This window comes from Pseudophryne corroboree, chromosome 6 (genome assembly GCF_028390025.1).
Source record: "Pseudophryne corroboree isolate aPseCor3 chromosome 6, aPseCor3.hap2, whole genome shotgun sequence".
In the NCBI taxonomy this organism is placed as follows: Eukaryota; Metazoa; Chordata; class Amphibia; order Anura; family Myobatrachidae; genus Pseudophryne; species Pseudophryne corroboree.
The window spans coordinates 45,719,468-45,743,900 of NC_086449.1; the positions used below are offsets into that span (position 1 = coordinate 45,719,468).

The 24,433-nt window shown below is 44.1% G+C and overlaps 1 protein-coding gene and 1 long non-coding RNA gene across 5 annotated transcripts in view; one reads left to right on the forward strand and one right to left on the reverse strand.

Moving 5' to 3' along the window:
* Nucleotides 1–24,433, forward strand: part of LOC134936041 (uncharacterized) — a 144,122-nt gene that overhangs the window by 102,500 nt on the left and 17,189 nt on the right. The window lies entirely within an intron of this gene.
* LOC134936040 (mucin-3A-like) overlaps nucleotides 1–24,433 on the reverse strand; it is a 300,343-nt gene that overhangs the window by 88,516 nt on the left and 187,394 nt on the right. For 3 of the 4 annotated variants that reach the window (XM_063930944.1, XM_063930943.1, XM_063930941.1), the window contains 2 exons: nucleotides 24,225–24,316; nucleotides 6,133–6,226 (listed from right to left, as the gene is read on the reverse strand). In XM_063930944.1, the coding sequence (XP_063787014.1) occupies nucleotides 6,133–6,226; nucleotides 24,225–24,316 (186 nt within the window). The remainder of the gene's footprint in view (nucleotides 1–6,132; nucleotides 6,227–24,224; nucleotides 24,317–24,433) is intronic. The other variant, XM_063930942.1, reaches the window with a different exon arrangement.

Below are 24,433 nucleotides of genomic sequence, written 5' to 3' on the forward strand. Positions count from 1 at the left end.
ACACGTGCATTGAGATTGATAGGGAGAGGACGTGGCTGGCGTCCTCTCCGTTAGAATAGATAGAGACACTTGAGTTGATTTACTACTAACTTAGTAATTTTGGGGAGCATTAGGAGTAGTCAGAGAGTGCAGAGTTTTGCTGATAGTTACTAGTGACCACCACCAGTTTTATTTATTATTTAATATAATCCGTTCTCTGCCTGAAAAAAAACGATACACAGTCACATACCATATCTGTGCTCAGCCTCAGTGTGCTGCATGATAATATCATCTATGTATATCTGACTGTGCTGAGTGCTCACTGCTCACACAGCTGAATTGTGGGGGAGACTGGGGTGCAGTTATAGCAGGAGTACAGTGCACACTTTTGCTGCCAGTGTGACTGACCAGTGACCACCAGTATATTGTCTGCCTGAAAAAGTTAAACACTCCTGTGGTGTTTTTTTTTTTTATTCTATAAACGCATTCTGCTGACAGTGTCCAGCAGGTCCGTCATTCATTATATTATATAAATATTTACCTGCAGTAGTGTTATATATTTTTTGTTCATCTCTATCATCTTTATCATCTCTATATTAGCAGACGCAGTACGGTAGTCCACGGCTGTGGCTACCTCTGTGTCGTCAGTGCTCGTCCATAATTGTATACCTACCTGTGGTGGGGTTTATTTTTCTATCTTCTTCATACTAGTAGTTTAGGAGTCTGCTGACAGTGTCCAGCAGGTCCGTCATTATATTATATATACCTGCAGTAGTGATATATATATATTTTTTATATCATTATCATCTCTATACTAGCAGACGCAGTACGGTAGTCCACGGCTGTAGCTACCTCTGTGTCGTCAGTGCTCGTCCATAATTGTATACCTACCTGTGGGGGGGTTTATTTTTCTATCTTCTTCATACTAGTAGTTTAGGAGTCTGCTGACAATGTCCAGCAGGTCCGTCATTATATTATATATACCTGCAGTAGTGATATATATATATTTTTTATATCATTATCATCTCTATACTAGCAGACGCAGTACAGTAGTCCACGGCTGTAGCTACCTCTGTGTCGTCAGTGCTCGTCCATAATTGTATACCTACCTGTGGTGGTTTTTTTTTTTCTATCTTCTTCATACTAGTAGTTTAGGAGTCTGCTGACAGTGTCCAGCAGGTCCGTCATTATATTATATATACCTGCAGTAGTGATATATATATATTTTTTATATCATTATCATCTCTATACTAGCAGACGCAGTACGGTAGTCCACGGCTGTAGCTACCTCTGTGTCGTCAGTCACTCGTCATCCATAAGTATACTAGTATCCATCCATCTCCATTGTTTACCTGAGGTGCCTTTTAGTTGTGCCTATTAAAATATGGAGAACAAAAATGTTGAGGTTCCAAAAATAGGGAAAGATTAAGATCCACTTCCACCTCGTGCTGAAGCTGCTGCCACTAGTCATGGCCGAGACGATGAAATTCCATCAACGTCGTCTGCCAAGGCCGATGCCCAATGTCATAGTACAGAGCATGTAAAATCCAAAACACAAAATATCAGTAAAAAAAGGACTCAAAAATCTTAAATAAAATCGTCTGAGGAGAAGCGTAAACTTGCCAATATGCCATTTACCACACGGAGTGGCAAGGAACGGCTAAGGCCCTGGCCTATGTTCATGGCTAGTGGTTCAGCTTCACATGAGGATGGAAGCACTCAGCCTCTCGCTAGAAAAATGAAAAGACTTAAGCTGGCAAAAGCACAGCAAAGAACTGTGCGTTCTTCGAAATCACAAATCCACAAGGAGAGTCCAATTGTGTCGGTTGCGATGCCTGACCTTCCCAACACTGGACGTGAAGAGCATGCGCCTTCCACCATTTGCACGCCCCCTGCAAGTGCTGGAAGGAGCACCCGCAGTCCAGTTCCTGATAGTCAGATTGAAGATGTCAGTGTTGAAGTACACCAGGATGAGGAGGATATGGGTGTTGCTGGCGCTGGGGAGGAAATTGACAAGGAGGATTCTGATGGTGAGGTGGTTTGTTTAAGTCAGGCACCCGGGGAGACACCTGTTGTCCGTGGGAGGAATATGGCCATTGACATGCCTGGTGAAAATACAAAAAAAATCAGCTCTTCGGTGTGGAAGTATTTCAACAGAAATGCGGACAACAGGTGTCAAGCCGTGTGTTGCCTTTGTCAAGCTGTAATAAGTAGGGGTAAGGACGTTAACCACCTCGGAACATCCTCCCTTATACGTCACCTGCAGCGCATTCATCATAAGTCAGTGACAAGTTCAAAAACTTTGGGCGACAGCGGAAGCAGTCAACTGACCAGTAAATCCCTTCCTCTTGTAACCAAGCTCACGCAAACCACCCCACCAACTCCCTCAGTGTCAATTTCCTCCTTCCCCAGGAATGCCAATAGTCCTGCAGGCCATGTCACTGGCAATTCTGACGAGTCCTCTCCTGCCTGGGATTCCTCCGATGCATCCTTGCGTGTAACGCCTACTGCTGCTGGCGCTGCTGTTGTTGCTGCTGGGAGTCGATGGTCATCCCAGAGGGGAAGTCGTAAGACGACTTTTACTACTTCCACCAAGCAATTGACTGTCCAACAGTCCTTTGCGAGGAAGATGAAATATCACAGCAGTCATCCTGCTGCAAAGCGGATAACTGAGGCCTTGGCATCCTGGGCGGTGAGAAACGTGGTTCCGGTATCCATCATTACTGCAGAGCCAACTATAGACTTGTTTGAGGTACTGTGTCCCCGGTACCAAATACCATCTAGGTTCCATTTCTCTAGGCAGGCGATACCGAAAATGTACACAGACCTCAGAAAAAGACTCACCAGTGTCCTAAAAAATGCAGTTGTACCCAATGTCCACTTAACCACGGACATGTGGACAAGTGGAGCAGGGCAGACTCAGGACTATATGACGGTGACAGCCCACTGGGTAGATGTATTGACTCCCGCCGCAAGAACAGCAGCGGCGGCACCAGTAGCAGCATCTCGCAAACGCCAACTCTTTCCTAGGCAGGCTACGCTTTGTATCACCGCTTTCCAGAATACGCACACAGCTGAAAACCTCTTACGGCAACTGAGGAAGATCATCGCAGAATGGCTTACCCCAATTGGACTCTCCTGTGGATTTGTGGCATCGGACAACGCCAGCAATATTGTGTGTGCATTAAATCTGGGCAAATTCCAGCACGTCCCATGTTTTGCACATACCTTGAATTTGGTGGTGCAGAATTATTTAAAAAACGACAGGGGCGTGCAAGAGATGCTGTCGGTGGCCAGAAGAATTGCGGGACACTTTCGGCGTACAGGCACCACTTACAGAAGACTGGAGCAACACCAAAAACGCCTGAACCTGCCCTGCCATCATCTGAAGCAAGAAGTGGTAACGAGGTGGAATTCAACCCTCTATATGCTTCAGAGGTTGGAGGAGCAGCAAAAGGCCATTCAAGCCTATACAACTGACCACGATATAGGAGGTGGAATGCACCTGTCTCAAGCGCAGTGGAGAATGATTTCAACGTTGTGCAAGGTTCTGCAACCTTTTGAACTTGCCACACGTGAAGTCAGTTCAGACACTGCCAGCCTGAGTCAGGTCATTCCCCTCATCAGGCTTTTGCAGAAGAAGCTGGAGACATTGAAGGAGGAGCTAACACTGAGCGATTCCGCTAGGCATGTGGGACTTGTGGATGGAGCCCTTAATTCGCTTAACAAGGATTCACGGGTGGTCAATCTGTTGAAATCAGAGCACTACATTTTGGCCACCGTGCTCGATCCTAGATTTAAAACCTACCTTGGATCTCTCTTTCCGGCAGACACAAGTCTGCAGGGGTTCAAAGAACTGCTGGTGAGAAAATTGTCAAGTCAAGCGGAATGCGACCTGTCAACATCTCCTCCTTCACATTCTCCCGCAACTGGGGGTGCGAGGAAAAGGCTCAGAATTCCGAGCCCACCCGCTGGCGGTGATGCAGGGCAGTCTGGAGCGACTGCTGATGCTGACATCAGGTCCGGACTGAAGGACCTGCCAACGATTACGGACATGTCGTCTACTGGCACTGCATATGATTCTCTCTCCATTGAAAGAATGGTGGAGGATTATATGAGTGACCGCATCCAAGTAGGCACGTCAGACAGTCCGTACGTATACTGGCTGGAAAAAGAGGCAATTTGGAGGCCCTTGCACAAACTGGCTTTATTCTACCTAAGTTGCCCTCCCACAAGTGTGTACTCCGAAAGAGTGTTTAGTGCCGCCGCTCACCTTGTCAGCAATCGGCGTACGAGGTTACTTCCAGAAAATGTGGAGAAGATGATGTTCATTAAAATGAATTATAATCAATTCCTCCATGGAGACATTCACCAGCAGCAATTGCATCCACAAAGTACACAGGGAGCTGTGATGGTGGATTCCAGTGGGGACGAATTGATAATCTGTGAGGAGGGGGATGTACACGGTGATATATCGGAGGATGATGATGAGGTGGACATCTTGCCTCTGTAGAGCCAGTTTGTGCAAGGAGAGATTAATTGCTTCTTTTTTGGTGGGGGTCCAAACCAACCCGTCATTTCAGTCACAGTCGTGTGGCAGACCCTGTCACTGAAATGATGGGTTGGTTAAAGTGTGCATGTCCTGTTTATACAACATAAGGGTGGGTGGGAGGGCCCAAGGACAATTCCATCTTGCACCTCTTTTTTCTTTCATTTTTCTTTGCGTCATGTGCTGTTTGGGGAGGGTTTTTTGGAAGGGACATCCTGCGTGACACTGCAGTGCCACTCCTAAATGGGCCGGGTGTTTGTGTCGGCCACTTGGGTCGCTGAGCTTAGTCATCCAGCGACCTCGGTGCAAATTTTAGGACTAAAAATAATATTGTGAGGTGTGAGGTGTTCAGAATAGACTGAAAATGAGTGGAAATTATGGTTATTGAGGTTAATAATACTTTGGGATCAAAATGACCCCCAAATTCTATGATCTAAGCTGTTTTTTAGGGTTTTTTGAAAAAAAACACCCGAATCCAAAACACACCCGAATCCAACAAAAAAAATTCGGTGAGGTTTTGCCAAAACGCGTTCGAACCCAAAACACGGCCACGGAACCGAACCCAAAACCAAAACACAAAACCCGAAAAATTTCCGGTGCACATCTCTAGTATAGTTAATATACCTTAATTTTGGATTGCAGCAGTGTCACCACCGCTGATATCTTCCACCTTCCTATAAAACTCCCTGGTACCAGTACTATTGGTGGTTCAGCCGGGTCTGTGGAGGAGCAGCGCCAACGTGCAGCCTTTCAGTCAGCAGCAGCAGGAAATGGCACCTTCTCAGCCTCTGGTCCCGCTCTCCGGGAAGCCCCACCCCTTCAATGGCGCGCAGTCCCTGACTAGATTATACTGGCTTATTCACGTATAATTACAATGGCGTTTAATAACCCCTATCTGTGTAAAAGGAAGTTTAAAAACCCCCTTGTATCGTTGCCAGTGTGGGTAGTATGCAGCCCGTGACCACCGCACCCTAATGCCACCACAGTCACCGGGGACCCGCTAACCGGGACCCTGGTGTAAACACTCACCGCACCGCGTCTACTTCAGCATCTGTTAGGGGGTGGGGGCATGCTGCTGGCGTGTGCACACACAGTGTGGTATGTGAAACAGCACCTCAGGAGCTTAATGTCCTGTCAGCAGGGATTACGAAGCATTAACCCTAGGAAGGTTGGTTCAGCACCCCCACTAAGTCTCACGACGCAGGTAGACTGGTTGCCAACCAGTGCTGCCTGAAAATAACAAACTACAGTAAAACAAAGTTTCGAAGAAAACTCTCTGGAGCTCCAGAGGAATGCACCCGGCTCCTTGGGCACATTTTTGTAAACTGAGTCTGCTAGGAGGGGCATAGAGGGGAGGAGCTAACACACACTAATGTTTCTTTAAAGTGCAAGGCTCCCAGTGGCGGAAGTTTGTCACAGATGACCTGAGGCAAGAAAAATATTGGTGACCCATATATATATATATTTATATATATATATACTGCAAAGACGGTGCGGCACTCCAATGATTTGCACACAAGACATAATGTAAAGTACAACGTTTCAATGCCCTTTAATAATGCAGCATTTTCGTCAGGTATTCAAAAATGATACAAACATCTTACCTTAAGAAGAAGCTATCAACCAGTGTGACGCCAAAAGTCGCAGTGGGACTGCACACCCACACTGAAGTGACATCATAGCGCTCTAGCAAAAGGACTAGACATAACAAAACATGATAGGCATATGGATAACCTACTTAAGCTCAATCAATAAAACAATATAGTAGCTACTGCTATATAATGTTAAAGCAGGTTAAAGATAGTATATTTAATTAACCACTGTTAGCCAATACACTAATGCCTGAATGTTCATATTTATAAACCCTTTGGGCCTTTGTTGTTATGGCTAGTCCTTTTGTTAGTTAAAAATAAATACTAGGCTTTTTGTTTATTTTTAGTCTGAATTTTAATGGTCTTTATTATGATGCATGTGCAGAGGTGATTTTACGCCGCTTCACATTTAGTTATAAATGTCCAATTGTGTATAAATCTGTTTCTGCCTTTTGTATATATATATATATTGTCAAAGTCGGAAAAATATCATGCTACACGTTGCCATATATCCACCCCATGCGCGTGCCTGCTGCACGTGCACATTCTCTCCCGTGCGTGCGGATACTCGCAGCTGCGTGATGGCGCCTCCTCGGCCATGCACTCGAGCGTGTGGTATGTGCATTTACGGTAGAGTTTGTGTGCGTCTAGCGGGCGACTCAATCGTTAAATAATAAAACCAAATAGTATGTTTTATAAATAATGTTCCCCTTAATAATGACTGTAAGTTTGTTTAATGTAACTGGTCGCTGGACAGAGGAATTCCTCTTTGTATTGTACAAAGGGTCAGACAGGGTTTGAGCAGTTGTGTTTGGTACCTAACTAAAGAACATTTATTAAAAACATTTATTAAAAACCGGATTGGTGCTGGTTAGGTAAAGATTAATCGCTGCTGCGTATAGTTATGTCTATTAGTAGTTTCTGGACATTTACTATATTTGCAGTTCATTATCCATGCGGCGGGAATTCTCAGATACCCTCCCACCTGAGCAGTTTGATATAGTCACAGCCAGCCCACCTGTTCAAACTAACCTATGACCTTTTGTTATGATGCGAGGAGACATTCCTGTGTCCAATGAACAATGAGATTGTAGGTCCCTTTGTAGTATACTGTACGCAGTGTATATAAGGACAGCCAGCCTGGCCAGCTCAGTCTCTTCTCTCCACAAACGGTTTTCATCTTGACTAACTCGGAGCTGGTACCAGGACTGCGCAGCGATCATTCCCCAGTGTGTGTAAGTTATTCTCTGTAACCATTCTAAATCTCTGTTTGTATTTGCCATATTCTCTCTCTCTCTCTGTTATTGTATAAGATTGTGACGATATTGTATATTTATGTGTAGTTAGCCTGCTTAGATATTGATGTTAGCCTGTAGTGTATGAACTGTTAACTGTTTTAACTTTTACATAGCTAGATAGTGTTAGTAAAGGTGTTGGAACCTTAGCAAGGTATTGTGTGTTTATTACATTGCTGAGAGTATTCAGAGTGTCTCAATCGCTCAAGAGGCTTTCATACAATAGAGGTTAATTAGCATTGCATTGTGCTCACATTACAAAACCAAGGTTTACAGTAAACTCAATCTTTCACTGTGTTGCATACAAGGTTTACTGAGTGTCATCCCGTGAGCGTCTGCGCTGCTCGTGTTCTCCTCGTGGTCACGAGCGTACGCTACGCTAGTAGCGTAGCATTACGGTAGTCGGCCGCCTATAGCGTGCTCGACACCACGCGTTAAGTTGTGAGCGAGCGTGTCGCATGTGCGTCTCGACCACGGCTAAGCGTCTGCTACGCTGAGTGCGTACCCTTACGGTACCCCATACGCCAATTGCGTACTGAGTCTCTTACCCATTTTATAGTGAATGTAATAAGATAAATAGTTAGTTTTATCAATTGGGGGCTCGTCCGTCCTCCACATATCCGCACCAGCGAACACAGACTTTATCTGTCAGCAAGGGCGGGAAGGCAGTATCCCTTCGTATCGGGATACAGTAGTGCTGGCTAGATAAGCGTCTGTTTCGCTACGCTGTAGGAGTGCTGGTGGAATCCGGAACCGGAAGGTAAGTACAGTACGCTATTGTCTTTTAAAACTGTTTATTTCTGTTTTGCGTACGCACACACGCACGCACGCACGCACACACCTGTATTTTTTTTTTTTCATTTGTGTATTTTCACACCTCACTTTCCTGTTTGCCATTTCACAATTGATAACGTGCTGAGAAAGATTTGTTGCTATTGGTAGTTAAAAGTAATATTAATACGTTAAGGAATAATTTGTAAAACACGCGCACGGCTTGCCTAAGATACAAGGAAGTTCGGTGTGGTGTTCAGTAGATGATTACAGTTAAAGATCATCTACATTGATATAAACGTGTTGATTGTATTTCTGTGGATATACCTGGCTTGCGTACATGTGTCTCTAACAAAGGGCGGGACTAGCGTACGCGACGCAAGGGCCGACGCACGGAGCGTATATTACTCAACGGAGCGTCTGGGTACGCCCACATAATACAAATCACACGATAGTATTGTTTTAGTTAGGCGATAAGGAGGCAACGCGATAATAGCGCAAACCAATCTCAGTGTCCAAAATGTTAAGCTAATAGATCCTTCTCTAGTTGCAACTCCTCGGGATTAGCCTGCGATACTGAATGAAAGGGATTTCTGCGCAGAAACGAAAGTAAAGAGTATATGAGGTGAAAGAGTGTGTATACATATATATAAGTTTCTAAAATTTTGGGGTTGAACCACAGGAAATCATCGAGTTCTCGTGAGGTACATACGTGTAAGTGACTGCACGGTGGCTTGGGAGGCATCCCTTGTTAAACATTTAAAAAAAGAGCATTAGAGTATAGCAGACCAGGAGGTCTACTGTAGCACAGACCAGGAGGTCCAGACAGACCAGGAGGTCTAGGTACAGCAGACTAAGAAGTCCGCTATAGATAAAGAGTAAAGGAGCACAACACCAGAAAGGGTTGGTGCGGTACCCATATAGGCCATTAAGCTCTGGCTGAAGGAATTCGCAGCCACAATTTTCGATTCCACTGGTCGCTCCGCACATAAGATTAGTTGCTTATGTGCAGAACGATTGTACCGCACGTAATTGTGTGCATTAGTTAGTAACTTGACCCAGTACCATTTGCGTACGCTAGAGGGGTCATAAACGCTATTTGTACATTCTAACGTGATTTGTGTAATTTTTTTTATTTTAAGGGAGGTTCGCTGGTCACTCGGGAATTCTCTAACAACCAATAGTTACTGGGAAGGGTTAAGTGCTCTTCGGATCACACCCACATGTTCCAGTAAATAGAGGTTCAGGTCGCAGGGGCCCTAGGTCGAGTACGCCAGCGCTAGGGCAGTGTGTGGGCGTATTGGTCGACGTGGGCGAGTGAGTGGAGGTACTCGGTAAACTTCCGCCGCCGGCCTACACCGGACATCTTGGTTTTTGTAAGGGTTCGCTGAAGACCCTGATTTGAAGGTCAGAGGTAGTGAAAGCAACACCTGCAAAGATGGGGGCCAGTTGTTCATGTAGGGGGCGATCAACCTCGGTTCGGGTTAACTTAGTAAACCGACCAATCGGGTCGGCAAGGTATGTAATGTGTGAGAAATACGGTTCACACACAGAGGTTTCGTGCGATGAATGGGAAAGAATGACTGTGCATGATGGGGAAAAGTTCCCACGGGTAGGCAGTTTTAGTCCCGAGGTGTTACAAAATCTAAGGAGAAGGATATGTCTCATTAAATCTGCAAAGAGACGGATCAAACATTATGATTATTTACAGTTATGGCAACAGGAAGGTGAAATACAAAGAGGATTGGCTCAAGCGGCTGGATCTAACCCTATCAGAAAACTGATAGCCACCGCGCCACCACCACCATACATAACGGGAGAGAAGGTGGTTACAGAGAATGGCACAATGGTGAATGATAAACAGGCACTTAGTAACTGTATAAATGTTAAGAATAATGTAACCAAGATTGTTGATGCTAATATTAACCCGTGCAAGCTGTACCCTGTTTTAAACTTTCCCCAGGATTGTGACCAAGAGGATGAGCCAACAACAATATCGGCACTCTCTCTAGCAGCCACCATAGCAGAAACAACAGTGGGCACGTCCCAACCAGTAAGAGCAGTATCAAAGGCCCCTAGTGGAGGGACAGGTGAGGTCGTATCAACTGGTAAGTACGGCACCATACACTATGCTGAAACCATTTCACCACATGTTGTAGAATCTACTCAGAATGATGTTATTGAACTTAATCCCGTTAGGGTAATTGCAGTGCCAAATGGGAAAACTGACACTTCAGGACTCATTCCTGTCAGACACATCGCCATGCACTGCCCCTTTTCCCGAATGGAATTAAGATCAATGGTGTCTGAATTCCCTGATCCTTGGAAAGATCTAGTTGCAAGCCAGGAATACATTAGAGAGCTAGGAAATACTGTGGAGCCCAATAACAAAGACTGGCAGATATTGCTGAGGGCATGTTTACCCTCCAATGTCGACTCAGCGAGATTTATAGCTGACTGTAAATTAGATGAAGAGGTACCCCTTACGGATGTGTACAACCAAGATAATGTAAAGAGAATAAATTTACAGTTAAAAGAGTATTTTCCAGCTGTTGCCAAATGGAACAAAATTTTCTCCATCAAACAAAAAGAGGGAGAAACAGCTGCTGATTATTTTCATCGGGCACTACAGGATATGGCTAAGTATACAGGCATAGAAGACATTAAGAAAAATGTGAATCATAGAGAAGTAGCAGTATCTGTGCTAATGGATGGTTTAAAGGAAGTATTGAGGACGAGGGTACAGACCACCCAACCATGTTGGCGAGGTCTGTCGGTGGCTACTTTGAGAGAGGCCGCTATTGATCATGATCGGAATATCACCAGACACAGGGAGTCACAAAGTGATAAGTTAATGGCCGTAAGTATACAGGCCCTGACCACAAGGCCACCTCTGTATAAATCTCCGACCCCTGTGGGTAAGTCAAATGTGGTAACTTGTTATTACTGTCATAAGGAGGGACATTTTGCACGAGACTGTAGATCGAAAAATGCACAAAAATCATATCAACCCCCTAGACAACGACATGACACACGAAATTGGGATCAAGGACCGCAGAGACTGAGTTATGAGCCACACACAGGGGAAACGAAAAGGTATCCCCCAAAAAGAGACTGGCAAGTCACTGATAGTTCCCATTTACCCCCAGGTAATAGCTGCCAGCGCAATGCAGGGAGGTCACCACGCACCATAGGGGCGGGGCCACACCTGTAATCTGCAGCCAGTAAAATTAATTGCGAGCCTTGGAAGTGAACCCGAGGTCGCAATTGATGTAGCTGGTAAATCTCTAAATTTCCTTGTACATACGGGGGTGGCCAAGTCAGTGATAAATTCGACCGTGGGCATGAGAACCGCTAGTAAAACAATTCCAGCCATGGGAGTAACAGGAGTAGTACAGCACTACCCTTTAAGCAAACCTGCAGAGATTACGATAGAGCCTTTGCATACCAAGCATTCTTTTCTGCTGGCTGCATCAGCTCAGACTAATCTCCTAGGGAGAGATTTACTGTGCAAAATGGGATGCGTCATATACTGTACTCCTGAAGGTGTGTTCTTGGACATACCCGAAAACCACGCTCAGGAAGCGCAGGATATGCTAGACTCCCCAACAAGATTAATGTCACACACTGTTGTTGTAAATAGGTGTCCGTCCAAGGTAGAGGAAATGATTTCCCAGATACCGGAATCACTTTGGACCAAGGATGGACAAGACACTGGATTGATGGCAAACGTAGCCCCAGTAGTTGTGCAAGTAAAAGATGGTAGGATAGCTCCAAAAATCCCACAATACCCTCTGAAGCCAGAGGTGGAGTTAGGAGTTTACCCTGTAATAGAGCGCTTGCTACAACAGGGCATTCTGGTAAGAACGTCCAGCACTGCCAATAGTCCCATCTTCCCTGTTAAAAAGAGTGGGGGGTGGGGTTACAGATTAGTGCAGGATCTAAGAGGGATCAACAAAATAGTTGAGAGTCAATTCCCCGTAGTGCCAAATCCAGCTGTCATCCTTATGCAGATCCCTCCCACTGCCAAATTTTTCACTGTGATTGACCTCTGCTCCGCTTTCTTCTCGGTACCTCTGCACCCTGACAGTCAATACTTATTCGCATTTACATACAGAGGAGTTCAGTATACTTGGACTCGATTACCACAAGGTTTCATAGACAGTCCAAGTATTTTCTCACAGGCCCTGCATGATTGTTTACAGTCTTTCCAACCAGAGAGTGGATCAATATTGATACAGTATGTGGATGATTTACTGCTGTGTTCAGATTCAATGGAAGCATCCCTGAGAGATACGAAACAACTCCTGTTTCATCTTTCAGACACAGGACACAAGGTTTCCAAGGACAAGTTACAATTATGCCAGACCCGTGTGAAGTATTTGGGACACTGTCTAACACAAGGATTGAGACACCTTACCGCTGATAGAATTCAAGTAATTCGCGACATGACCCTGCCACAAACCCAGCAACAGATTAGAACATTTTTAGGAATGTGTGGGTATTGCCGTAAATGGATCCCAGGTTTTTCCATACTAGCCCTACCTTTGCAGGAGATGGTCTCCTCAAACAAACCTGATCGGATTTTGCACACAGACGAGTCTGAGATGGCATTTGAGAGACTTAAACAGTGCCTAATGCAGGCACCGGCATTAGGTATGCCGGACTATGGGAAACCCTTTGAGCTGTACGGAACAGAAAGTGCTGGGTGCGCAGCAGGTGTCTTTACCCAGAAGCATGGTGATGCCAGCAGGCCGGTAGCCTACTATAGCGCTCAGCTAGATACGGTAGCGCGATCCCTCCCCACATGCTTGCGAAGCGTTGCAGCAATAGCATTGCTAGTCACAAAGAGCGAAGATGTAGTGCTAGGACACAACCTCACAATTCATACACCACATGCAGTGTCAGCCTTACTGAATTCGGCCCAAACCAGACACGTCTCATCAGCGCGGTTTACAAGATGGGAATTGGCATTGATGGCTCCCGTAAACATCACCATAAGGAGATGCAGCGCATTAAATCCTGCAACGTATCTCCCAGGTGTGCCTGGACAGGCACAAAGGGTGGAGGATGAGAGTGATGGTGAAGGAGGATTTAATACAGGGGATGACACGCATGATTGTATGGAATATTTGACCCAAAATTTCACGGCAAGGCCTGACATCAGTGACAACCCACTGGAAGATGTAGATTTTACTTTCTACACTGACGGTAGTTGTCACAGACAGACGGACTCGGGAGACTTGTGTACTGGATACGCAGTCGTAGATGACCAAGGTACCATAGAAGCGGAACCGCTAGGCCCACCACACTCAGCACAAGTTGCTGAACTGGTTGCCCTAACCAGAGCATGTGAATTGGCTAAGGGCAAATCAGTCAATATTTACACAGATTCTAGGTACGCCTTCGGAGTAGTCCATGATTTCGGGGCCCTATGGCGCCTCAGAAATTTCATGACGGCAGCTGGCACACCCGTAGCGCATGCAGCCCACATCAAAAGACTTCTAACAGCGATACAGGAACCCGACAGAGTGGCTGTTATCAAGTGTAAAGCTCACACATATAGCCAAGACCCGGTATCACTTGGTAACAGCCGAGCAGACGAAGCTGCTAAATCAGCAGCAGGTAACCCCATACAAACAGACAGTACACGACTGATGGTATTTAATACTGTAAACACACAGAAATTGTGTGAAATGCAAAATTTGTGTTCCCCACAGGAAAAGGCAGTTTGGAGGTCAAAAGGATATGGCCAGGAGTCCTCAGGACTCTGGACAGATGGACAGGGTAAGCCAGTGGCACCCAGAGCATACCTTCCAAGTCTAGCGGAAGCGGCACATGGGCTGACTCATCTAGGCAAAGAAGGAATGTGTAAGTTGGTAAGAGCTTATTGGTGCGCCCCAGGATTTTCTTCCCATGCGGGTAAAAGAGCGATGACATGTCTCACCTGCTTGAGGAAGAATATCGGAAAGGCAATACCGACAGAGCCATCCCATATCCCTCCGACAGATGGTCCTTTCCAGGTAATACAAATTGATTTCATACAATTGCCACCTTGTAGAAATTTAAAATATGTATTGGTCTGTATTGATGTGTTCTCAAATTGGGTTGAAGCATTTCCCGCGGCCACAAATACCGCTGTATTTACTGCAAAGAAAATTGTGCAGGAATTTGTGTGTAGGTATGGTATCCCTAGAATCATTGAAAGTGATAGGGGTACCCATTTTACAGGTGAAGTCTTTCAAACAATGTGTAAGTTGATGGGAATTAATAGTAAGCTGCACACTCCGTACCGCCCCCAGGCGAGTGCGAAGGTGGATGGGGCCACAGTTAAATTGCAAGGACATTCATAAAAATAAGGTAGATGAAAATACATTTACAGAGGAGAAGGTCCTAACAGAACTTTCAAAACTAAAAGTGGATAAATCAATGGGACCAGATGGGATACACCAAGGATACTCAAAGAGCTAAAAGATGTGCTGGTTACACCTTTAACAGATTTATTTAACCAGTCACTAAATACAGGTGCTATTCCAGAGGACTGGAAAAGAGCAAATGTTGTTCCACTGCACAAAAGTAGAAGCAAGGAAGAAGCAAGTAACTACAGACCAGTAAGCCTTACATCAGTAGTAGGGAAAGTAATGGAAAAACTATTAAAAGAAAGAGTAGTGGAATATCTTAAATCAAACAACTTACAGGATCCAAAACAGCATGGATTTACTGGTGGGAGATCATGCCAAACAAATCTTATTGACTTTTTTGACTCTGTGATGAAAATAATAGATCAAGGGGGAGCTGTAGATGTAGCATATCTAGACTTTAGTAAGGCATTTGACACTGTCCCACATCGCAGACTGCTAAATAAACTTGAAAGCCTGGGGGTGGATTATAAATCAGTTAAATGGATAAGAACCTGGTTGCAGGATAGGAAACAGTCGAAGTTAATGGAGTGCAATCTATGAAGGGAAATGTTACCAGTGGAGTACCCCAGGGATCTGTACTTGGTCCAGTTCTCTTTAATATCTTTGTTGGTGACATTGCAGATGGTATTGAAGGGAAGATATGCCTTTTTGCAGATGATACAAAGATATGCAACAGGGTAGACACACCGGGAGGGGTCAAACAAATGATTAATGACCTAGGTGTCACAACTGAGGGCCTGAGCTGACGGGAGGCAGCCTCAGTTGTAGGGGCTGAGATGTAACGGAACGTGGGAGGTTGTATCAGACCCCTAGACATGTAAGTAACATGTAGAATAACTGCCCGAAGGCGTGACCACGACAACCAGGATAAAAGTCAATGATGTTTATTATGACAAACTCCGTAACACATCAGCAGTAAAAGGAAACATAAAAGTCAACAGAGGATAAATACAATTCCTGGGTACTACAGGGTGGCAAGGGCCACAGGCACTGGTAGTGTGAGACAGTTCTTATAATCTTCTAGTTGGAAAGTCCTTACCAGGCCTGACTGTAGCAATGGAGAGAACCCAGGATCGTACCAGCTGATGTTCCAGGAAAGGCTGGGCTGCTGAAGGTAAAACGACTGCTGTGGATACTGGCTGGAACCAGACTGTTGTTGGTACGGAGTGGATACTGGCTGGAACCAGTTAAATAATAAACGAACTTGAGAGCGATGAAATAATAATGAAGTTTGGAGTTTGAGAGCGGTGAAATAATAATACCGGTGGAGAGTGGTAAACTGCAGAAAAGGACACCGGCCCTTTAAGAGAAGCTGTACACTGCTGGAAGCTGGGCTGGAAGCAGGTGATTGTTTGAGAGCGGTGAAATAATAATACCGGTGGAGAGTGGTAAACTGCAGAAAGGGACACCGGCCCTTTAAGAGAAGCTGTACACTGCTGGAAGCTGGGCTGGAAGCAGGTGATTGTTTGAGAGCGGTGAAATAATAATACCGGTGGAGAGTGGTAAACTGCAGAAAAGGACACCGGCCCTTTAAGAGAAGCTGTACACTGCTGGAAGCTGGGCTGGAAGCAGGTGATTGTTGTAGCTGGAAACAGGTGAGTCCAGAATGGATCGGAGAGTCAGGCTACACCGCAGATGGAATGCTGGTGCGGGTCTCTATAGCAGAAGTCTGGAGACAGGAGCTGGAACATGGAAGACAACCACAGGAGAGAGACAAACTGGAACTAGGTTAGACAACCAAAGCACTGACGCCTTCCTTGCTCAGGCACAGCTTACTTATACCTGCAGCAAGGAAGGGGTTGGCTAGGCAATTATGCAAATCAACAATACAGACAGCAGATTGGTGGAAATGATCAGATGACAAAATCCAAGATGGCTGCGCCCATGCAGACACTTGGAGGGAAGTTTGGTTTGTAATCCATGTGAGAATTGAAACAGTAATGGCTACGCCGGCCACAGGAGACAGGAGACGCCAGACTGACAAGCACACATTTAACCACGCGGGCACAGCGGAGGCCGCGGCTGATGAAATCACCACTCTGACATTCTGCATGTGGAAACTCAGGAACAGCGGGATCCGGTCCTGGAACGCTGAGCCAGCCTTAGGAGGCATCTGAAGGGTAAGTAATGGCGTCCAGATACCCGGATCGTGACACTAGGTAGGCTTGAGAAATGGTCAAGAACGTGGCAACTACAGTTTAATGCTAAAAAATGCAAAATCATGCACTTGGGTCTCAAAAACCCAAAGGCTAAGTATAGTATCAAGGGTACTATAATGGAAACTACTGAGGAGGAAAGAGATTTAGGAGTCACTATTTCAAGTGACTTGAAGGCAGGAAAGCAATGCAATAAAGCAATGAGAAAGGCAAGTCAGATGCTTGGTTGCATAGGGAGAGGAATCAGTAGCAGGAAAAAAGAAGTGATAATGCCACTGTATAGGTCATTGGTACGGCCCCATCTGGAATACTGTGTCCAGTTCTGGAGACCCTATCTCCAGAAGGATATAAATACATTAGAGAGTGTACAAAGAAGGGCAACTAAAATGGTGCATGGCCTACATCACAAAACTTACCCGGAAAGGCTAAAAGATCTTAACATGTATAGTTTGGAGGAGAGAAGGGAAAGGGGAGACATGATAGAAACTTTCATATATATAAAGGGTCTTAACAAAGTTCAGGAGGGAAACATTCTTCAAAGGAAAAGAAGTATTAGAACTCGAGGGCATACATTGAGACTGGAGGGGGGGAGGTTCAGGGGAAATTTAAGGAAAAATTACTTCACAGAAACGGTAGTGGATAAGTGGAATAGCCTCCCATCAGAGGTGGTAGAGGCTAAGACTGTAGGGCAATTTAAACATGCTTGGGACAGGCATATGAATATCCTTACAAAGAATCAAGGTTAAAAAAGGGTTGAGATTGCCTAAAGGATAAAATAAAAAAGGGGCAGACTAGATGGGCCAAGTGGTTCTTATCTGCCGTCAAATTCTATGTTTCTATGAAAGAGTAAACAGCACTATTAAAAATAAATTGAGCAAGGTAATGACTGAAACAGGACTGTTATGGCCCGAAGCTTTGCCAATTGTATTATACAGCATCAGAACCACTCCCAGGTCCCCTCTTAATCTGTCTCCTTTTGAAATTCTGTTTGGTCGACAACCCCATGTTATGATTAACCCCCAGGATGATTTGAAATGTAACAATGAAGTAACTGTAAAGTATTTGGTTAAGATGAGTAAGCAATTGAGAAATCAGAATGATAATCTAAAGTTGGTGATTCCTGATCTGCCAGACAGTAATTGTCATGACATTGAACCTGGGGATTATGTAATGATACAGAATTTTCTACGCTCAGGTTGCCTTATTGACAGATGGGAAGGACCATATCAAGTCTTATTGACCAGCACAACAGCATTGAAGGTTGCCGAGAGAGAGACTTGGGTCCATTCGTCTCATTGTAAAAAGGTCACTGACCCAGAGAGGTCCCGTGATAAAGAACAGACGGTAGAGGTTGTATCACTAGAGTGTCTGTTCAGGGAGGATTGAGACGACACCTGAGCGCTGAGAATAATAAGACCGGAAGTTTGTCGAGCCAGATTTCTTTTTCCCATTTATTATTTTCTCCAGTTCCCACCTCCCTCCTATTTCCTTTCCCCTTTCTTATTTTTCTCCTTTTACTCCTCTAAGATGGACTTGCCCCAAGAGACTGTGATCTGGATTTTCCTGTTGACCATGATGTTGACCAGAGCAGTCTGTTTCGGTGAGAGTACCATGAAGGTCGAGAAAGGATCGGGAATGGGTTCTGATGACCAGGATGCAGGCGTAAATTTCAAAGAGCAACATAATCACAGAGTAAAGGCGAGTATCAGAAAACGATCTGGTAGCATTGACAATAGAAGGAATTGTGAAGGATTGTTAGCTGAAGAGAACTGCATCTGTAGGCATTGTGACAATATAGTTGAGGATGGGTGCATAAAGAAATGTCAGTCCAGTTTTAATGTTCACATGGACCGGCATCCATTGAGTGACTATCACTCCTTAGTGGGTAAAGTGTTAAATCAGACAGACTGTTGGTTATGATCTCAAGTACCTCAAGGTCATAGTAAATCAGGACTAGTACCATTCCCTTTAACTGTAGGAGAGGTACTTGAGCTAAGTGGTGGGAGGCCGGTGGACAAGAGGTTTAATATCTCTAGTCCTCCTAGTTTGAAGCTCCACCAATATCATGTGGATAGGTCCTTAGTATGCTTTAACATTTCCAATCCCCGAAAGCCGGGAAATTGGGAAGTGTCATGGAGTAATCAAACCATGACCTTTTCATACAGACCCGACAGAATGCCCATAGACACAGAACTTATACGCCAGATAGCCGACCATGGAAAATATTTCCGGTATAGGTACACTCTAGGAAGTAGGACCATGCGAGTTGGAGAAGTATCACCAGGATACTGTGCACATATCGTACAACCTGATACGTGTACTAAACAGATGGGAGAATTAGGGTTAGGAGATTTCACATGGAAAATTTGTAACATGATAATGTCATACCCCGTCCCATATGTTCTCCCCGATGATGCATATTTCATATGCGGGAGGTAGGCGTATAAGTGGCTTGCCCCAAACTCAGAGGGATTGTGCTATATTGGAAAAGTACTGCCTGAAGTAATGACTGTAACCCATAACAAAATGAAAGATATTCACCGCAGTGCCCAAGCTCCTTATACTCACACTCATTACGAGCACGTCGTTAAACGGCACCTGATAGAGAGGACAGAGCATTCAGCCTCTGATCTGATCCATGAATCCACCGGGATTCAATTCCTACTCGCGTTAGATATCACTCGTACCGCCAGAGGAGTGATAAATTATAAATATATATCTGCGCTTGCAAATTCATTAGACAATATCACCGAAATGTATGACGACACATTCAGGTACACTGGGAAAGAGTTACAAGCCTACAAAACAGAACTGGTTCAGCATAGGATGATTCTCAATTACATCACAGCTGTGACAGGCGGGTATTGTGTTACCCTAGCAACTCAATATGGAATAAAGTGCTGCACGTACATTACAAACAGCACGGAGGACCCAGCCGAGGTCATAGACCAAAAGATGGATGACATTTTACAATTAAAATGGGAGTTTCGAAGGAAACACAATCTCACACTCGCTGCTGTGGGTAATGAGCTGACCAGTTGGGTGTCATGGTTGAACCCACGAAATTGGTTCTCTGGTTTAGGAGAATGGGCCCAAGGTATTATTATGGATGTAGGGAAATTTCTTTTGTGTGTTCTAGGAGTCGTCATATTGGTTGGCCTGATATTTAGATGCGTTCAGGTTTTAGCGAAGCGTAAAAGTAATACCAGGGTGATGAGTCTAAGGAGCGAGGACACTGTACTAACAACAACTAATTTGATTTATGACCCAACGATAGAGACAATGTTGTGATGAAAATGTGATTCCACGGTCCGTTTCTTTCACCCGTTTCTCCTTTGTTTTCCTCCAAGGTACAAAGACATCCGCTTGGAAGAAGAATTTGACAACCTCTTTTATACAGACCATTGATGAACTATCCTGCAAGCCCCAATTTCCCTAGTGACTTTAACTTTTATGATAGCCCAACACTTAGAGACTGTAACTTTATGGACAATGGAACAACTTTTGCTCGTTATTTATAGCAAAAGCACCGAGAGACATCAGACAACATGTACATCAAGACAAGACATCAGACAAGACCTCAATCGGCGAATGCATATTAAACTCACATAGTTTACGACTGCATTTATAATAATTGCTACACCTCTACAACCTTCAGGTAATGACACACATAGTCGATAGGGAATATAGATACAGATATCAGCACTCACATATCCCCCCATTCATGTATCATCAACTAAATGTGCTCCCCCATTTGTTGCAACCAAAAGCCGAAAAGAGCTCGGTAAAGTTTGACAGCCCATCCACAGACCCGTAATACGAGATAAGAAGGAATTCAAATGTATACTTCGCAATACCTCGAAGCTTGATTTAAAACACGTACGGCACGATGATACATGACCCCTCAAACATGGATTCATACACACATGCTTCTACTATCTCACTAGGTCATACTTTTTCCCACCTGCTTCTCTCCTCCCTTTACCCAATCATAAAATGGTATTTACATGATGACATATATTTTTCTTTTTGAACTGTTTTAGGAAGTGGCAGTTATTGATGACTGCCAAAGGGTGGACTGTCAAAGTCGAAAAAATATCATGCTACACGTTGCCATATATCCACCCCATGCGCGTGCCTGCTGCACGTGCACATTCTCTCCCGTGCGTGCGGATACTCGCAGCTGCGTGATGGCGCCTCCTCGGCCATGCGCTCGAGCGCGTGGTATGTGCATTTACGGTAGAGTTTGTGTGCGTCTAGCGGGCGACTCAATCGTTAAATAATAAAACCAAATAGTATGTTTTATAGATAATGTTCCCCTTAATAATGACTGTAAGTTTGTTTAATGTAACTGGTCGCTGGACAGAGGAATTCCTCTTTGTATGGTACGAAGGGTCAGACAGGGTTTGAGCAGTTGTGTTTGGTACCTAACTAAAGAACATTTTATTAGAAACAATCTGGTGCTGGTTAGGTAAAGATTAATCGCTCCTGCGTATAGTTATGTCTATTAGTAGTTTCTGGACGTTTACTATATTTGCGGTTCATTATCCATGCGGCGGGAATTCTCAGATTCCCTCCCACCTGAGCAGTTTGATATAGTCACAGCCCACCTGTTCAAACTAACCTATGACCTTTTGTTATGATGCGTGGAGACATTCCTGTGTCCAATGAACAATGAGATTGTAGGTCCCTTTGTAGTATACTGTACGCAGTGTATATAAGGACAGCCAGCCTGGCCAGCTCAGTCTCTTCTCTCCACAAACGGTTTTCATCTTGACTAACTCGGAGCTGGTACCAGGACTGCGCAGCGATCATTCCCCAGTGTGTGTAAGGTATTCTCTGTAACCATTCTAAATCTCTGTTTGTATTTGCCATATTCTCTCTCTCTCTCTCTGTTATTGTATAAGATTGTGACGATATTGTATATTTATGTGTAGTTAGCCTGCTTAGATATTGATGTTAGCCTGTAGTGTATGAACTGTTAACTGTTTTAACTTTTACATAGCTAGATATTGTTAGTAAAGGTGTTGGAACCTTAGCAAGGTATTGTGTGTTTATTACATTGCTGAGAGTATTCAGAGTGTCTCAATCGCTCAAGAGGCTTTCATACAATAGAGGTTAATTAGCATTGCATTGTGCTCACATTACAAAACCAAGGTTTACAGTAAACTCAATCTTTCACTGTGTTGCATACAAGGTTTACTGAGTGTCATCCCTTGAGCGTCTGCGCCGCTCGTGTTCTCCTCGTGGTCACGAGCGTACGCTACGCTAGTAGCGTAGCATTACGGTAGTCGGCCGCCTATAGCGTGCTCGACACCACGCGTTAAGTTGTGAGCGAGCGTGTCGCATGTGCGTCTCGACCACGGCTAAGCGTCTGCTACGCTAAGTGCGTACCCTTACGGTACCCCATATGCCAATTGCGTACTGAGTCTCTTACCCATTTTATAGTGAATGTAATAAGATAAATAGTTAGTTTTATCAATATATATATATATTTGCTCGAATAGGAATAAAGTCTCTGCGCCTTCAGTGCTTTGGTGTGGAAACTTCCATCTGTGTATAACCAATAATATATGCGTACCAGAAATATGATCAAGTTGTGCCTGTAGTGGTATCTTTAATTGGTCATCTTCCCTTGTCCTTTTACTCCATGTATAAACGCCCTCAGCGAGGTGTTAAAACATAATTTACATAGGCAGAGAGGGAAGATTTGTGTCAGCAAGATGCTCTTAATATTATAAAGTGACTTGTGCCGTATTTGTGCCAATATATAAAATATTTTTTATATAAAGTGCTCTGTGCCTATAGTGTTTCTATAAACCACTATATTATATGTGATTTCTAATATGAATGATCAGAATCACACCCAGGGTTCCCCTGAGGAAGTCCCACAAAAGCTGTTAAAGGGACGAAACGCGTTGGGCCAGCTTCCACTACCTCTCCAACGACCTGTACAACAGATAAGCTTGTTATTGATTTTTAAATTATACGATTCCATTTTTATATGTATGTGTGTGATTAAAAATTGTGAAAAACTATATCACACTATTAGCTCCTTTTTCTTTCTGTTTTTTTCCATGAGAAAAAAACTTTCTTTATAGAGGTACTAGACTTTGTCAAGGATCACCTCATAGGAGCAGCATCCTTAAAAGGAGTGAGTTATTACCTTCCTTTTTTACTAATTTTTTTTTTTAATTTTTTTTTAGCCACTTGGGTGTGATTCTGATCATTCATATTAGAAATCACATATAATATAGTGGTTTATAGAAACACTATAGGCACAGAGCACTTTATATAAAAAATATTTTATATATTGGCACAAATACGGCACAAGTCACTTTATAATATTAAGAGCATCTTGCTGACACAAATCTTCCCTCTCTGCCTATGTAAATTATGTTTTAACACCTTGATGAGGGCGTTTATACATGGAGTAAGAGGACAAGGGAAGATGACCAATTAAAGATACCACTACAGGCACAACTTGATCATATTTCTGGTACGCATATATTATTGGTTATACACAGATGGAAGTTTCCACACCAAAGCACTGAAGGCGCAGAGACTTTATTCCTATTCGAACATTACATTTATGACTCAGCGAAATATGAGTCAATAAGAAAGTCTATACTGCAGCCCCTACACCTGGGAGTGCTGTTTGGAACTGATGTGAATGGTTATGCACAAATTTTGTTTGATTGATTTATTTATTGTAAACGTTTAGGTATTAAGCGCTCGTTTTACACCCCCTTTTTTTGCATATATATATTTGCTCCTGCATAGCAAGCCTGCAGATTCTAACTATATGAAGCTACTACAAAATCATTGCAACTAGGCAGATCTTTGCAGGGTCCAGCCACACACTACATAGATCCTCTCAGTCACTCACAATGCTGATTATTTCTCTGACAAGTAATCCAGGATTAGAACCCACAACCTATTACACTGGAAGCATGCACCTTACTGGTGGAGATATCTACTCTTGCATAGGAAGTATGAGAATTCTAACTATATGAAGTTACGTGTAATTGTTTGAGAAATAACTTCATATAGTTAGAATTCTCATGCTTCCTTCATAGGAGCAAATAGCTCCATCAGTAAGGTGTCTGCTTCTAGTGTATCTATAATAAAGAGGGTGTGATTTGTAAGGTGTAGTGACTAGTAGGGAAGTCGGCTACGGAAGATATACTGGCTGCTGTCAATTAACTTAATTGATTAATGTCGCTGAACACACAGAACCGGAGAGGTGCCCCCCTTCAAAGCAGGAGCCCGGCGGCAGCTGACTCAGTTGCCTCCCAGAGTTCTGTCTCTGAAGGCTCCAATGGACCTGATCTATACCCCATGGTACTAAGCACATTCCCATTATCCACTAGGAAGTTACAGAAAGGGAGTTATGAGTTTGTCCCTCCACCTGCAAGAAAGTAGGAAGTTATCAGATAATTAGACTGTATTGTACTTACACTGCTCGCGGTTTTCTAATTGTGAAGAAGGGTTGGAGATGCCGCGTTTTACAAACGTCTCTTCATTATCCTCAGGTGAGTCAATTTTATGACTGTAAGCAGAAAACATAAGCAGCCTCAGCAGCAGGCAGTGGCCGTATACCATTCATGAAACATTTATGGCTACCCCGGACAAAGGTTTCAGAAGACATCTAGGCCAGCAGGTCTTA